The sequence below is a fragment of the Pundamilia nyererei genome, unplaced genomic scaffold (assembly GCF_000239375.1).
Source record: "Pundamilia nyererei isolate P.nyererei 1_Seehausen unplaced genomic scaffold, PunNye1.0 scaffold00119, whole genome shotgun sequence".
Taxonomy (NCBI): Eukaryota; Metazoa; Chordata; class Actinopteri; order Cichliformes; family Cichlidae; genus Pundamilia; species Pundamilia nyererei.
The window spans coordinates 2106937-2107924 of record NW_005187520.1 but is presented as its reverse complement, the minus strand read 5'-3'; the positions used below and the strand labels follow the sequence as shown (position 1 = coordinate 2107924).

Sequence of the window (988 nt, the reverse complement as noted above, 5' to 3'; positions counted from 1 at the left end):
TCACTTCACTTCGCTGCAGTCGGAGCTCATCTGGACTTTGGGCTTTGGACTTTTCCAGCTGCAAACATGGCTCAGATCAACATCTGCCTCAAACACATCTTCACTGTCTTCAATATATTCTTCATGGTGAGTAAAGAGATTATTTAGGAAATGATAATCGCAGACTTTAATCCAGAATCTCCTTAAAGACATCAACCAGTCAGCAGGCAGACGCAGCAGTCAAAAACAACCACATTTGCCTCCTTTTTTACAATTAAATGAAACCGAAGCTTAGAAGAGTAAAATAAACCGACATCAACTCAACATGTTTGTTCTTACTTTCAGAGTTTGTTGTTGTGCTCGTCCATGTGTGTGGCTGTGCAGTCATTTCATATCCTGGTTGTGTTTAAAGGATCCAGCAGCTCTAACCAGACTGTTTCTGTTTGTTCAGCTTGCTGGTGGAGTAGCCATCGCCCTCGCTCTGTGGTATCAGTTCTTCATGGACGTTCGAGGATATAACGTGAGGACACATTCAAACATAAATGTAACATGTGGGAACAAACAGACAAAGCCCACTAACCTTTCGTGACACTTTTGTCCACAGCTGGAGGGTCGCTCCACCCAACTCTTCATCCTCTACGTGGTGGGCTGCATCGCCATGATGATCGCCTTGCTGGGAGCCTACGGAGCCCACAAGGAGAGCAAAGTGGCCCTGATCATGGTGAGTTCAGACTGTCATTGGTTTTAAGTTTTGGGGATGTTTTGGGTTTTTCTCATTTTTATTATCTTTGCATTACAGTATGGTGCTCTGCTTTGAGGTAGGAGCCAAAAAGGGTGTAGTTTGTGTGTGTGAGCACCCGTGTGTACAGCTGTGAGCATGAACGCGCTTGTATTAAAAGGTTCCTTCATGTAATGATCTGCTAGAGGGTGTGGGGGGGCCACAGCCCCGTCCTCCAGGGCATGAAGCAGGTATGGAGGAGATCAAAACTCCAGACATCCAGAGGCCCTC

The 988-nt window shown here is 46.0% G+C and overlaps 1 protein-coding gene across 1 annotated transcript in view; it reads left to right on the top strand.

Annotated features, from left to right (window-relative positions):
* The first annotated feature begins 6 nt into the window (after positions 1–6).
* Positions 7–988, top strand: part of LOC102215185 (tetraspanin-8-like) — a 5038-nt gene continuing 4056 nt past the window's right edge. The window contains exons 1-4 of the mRNA XM_005742331.2: positions 7–126; positions 431–499; positions 584–720; positions 779–797. Of these exons, the coding sequence (XP_005742388.2) occupies positions 67–126; positions 431–499; positions 584–720; positions 779–797 (285 nt within the window). The 5' untranslated portion in view covers positions 7–66. The remainder of the gene's footprint in view (positions 127–430; positions 500–583; positions 721–778; positions 798–988) is intronic.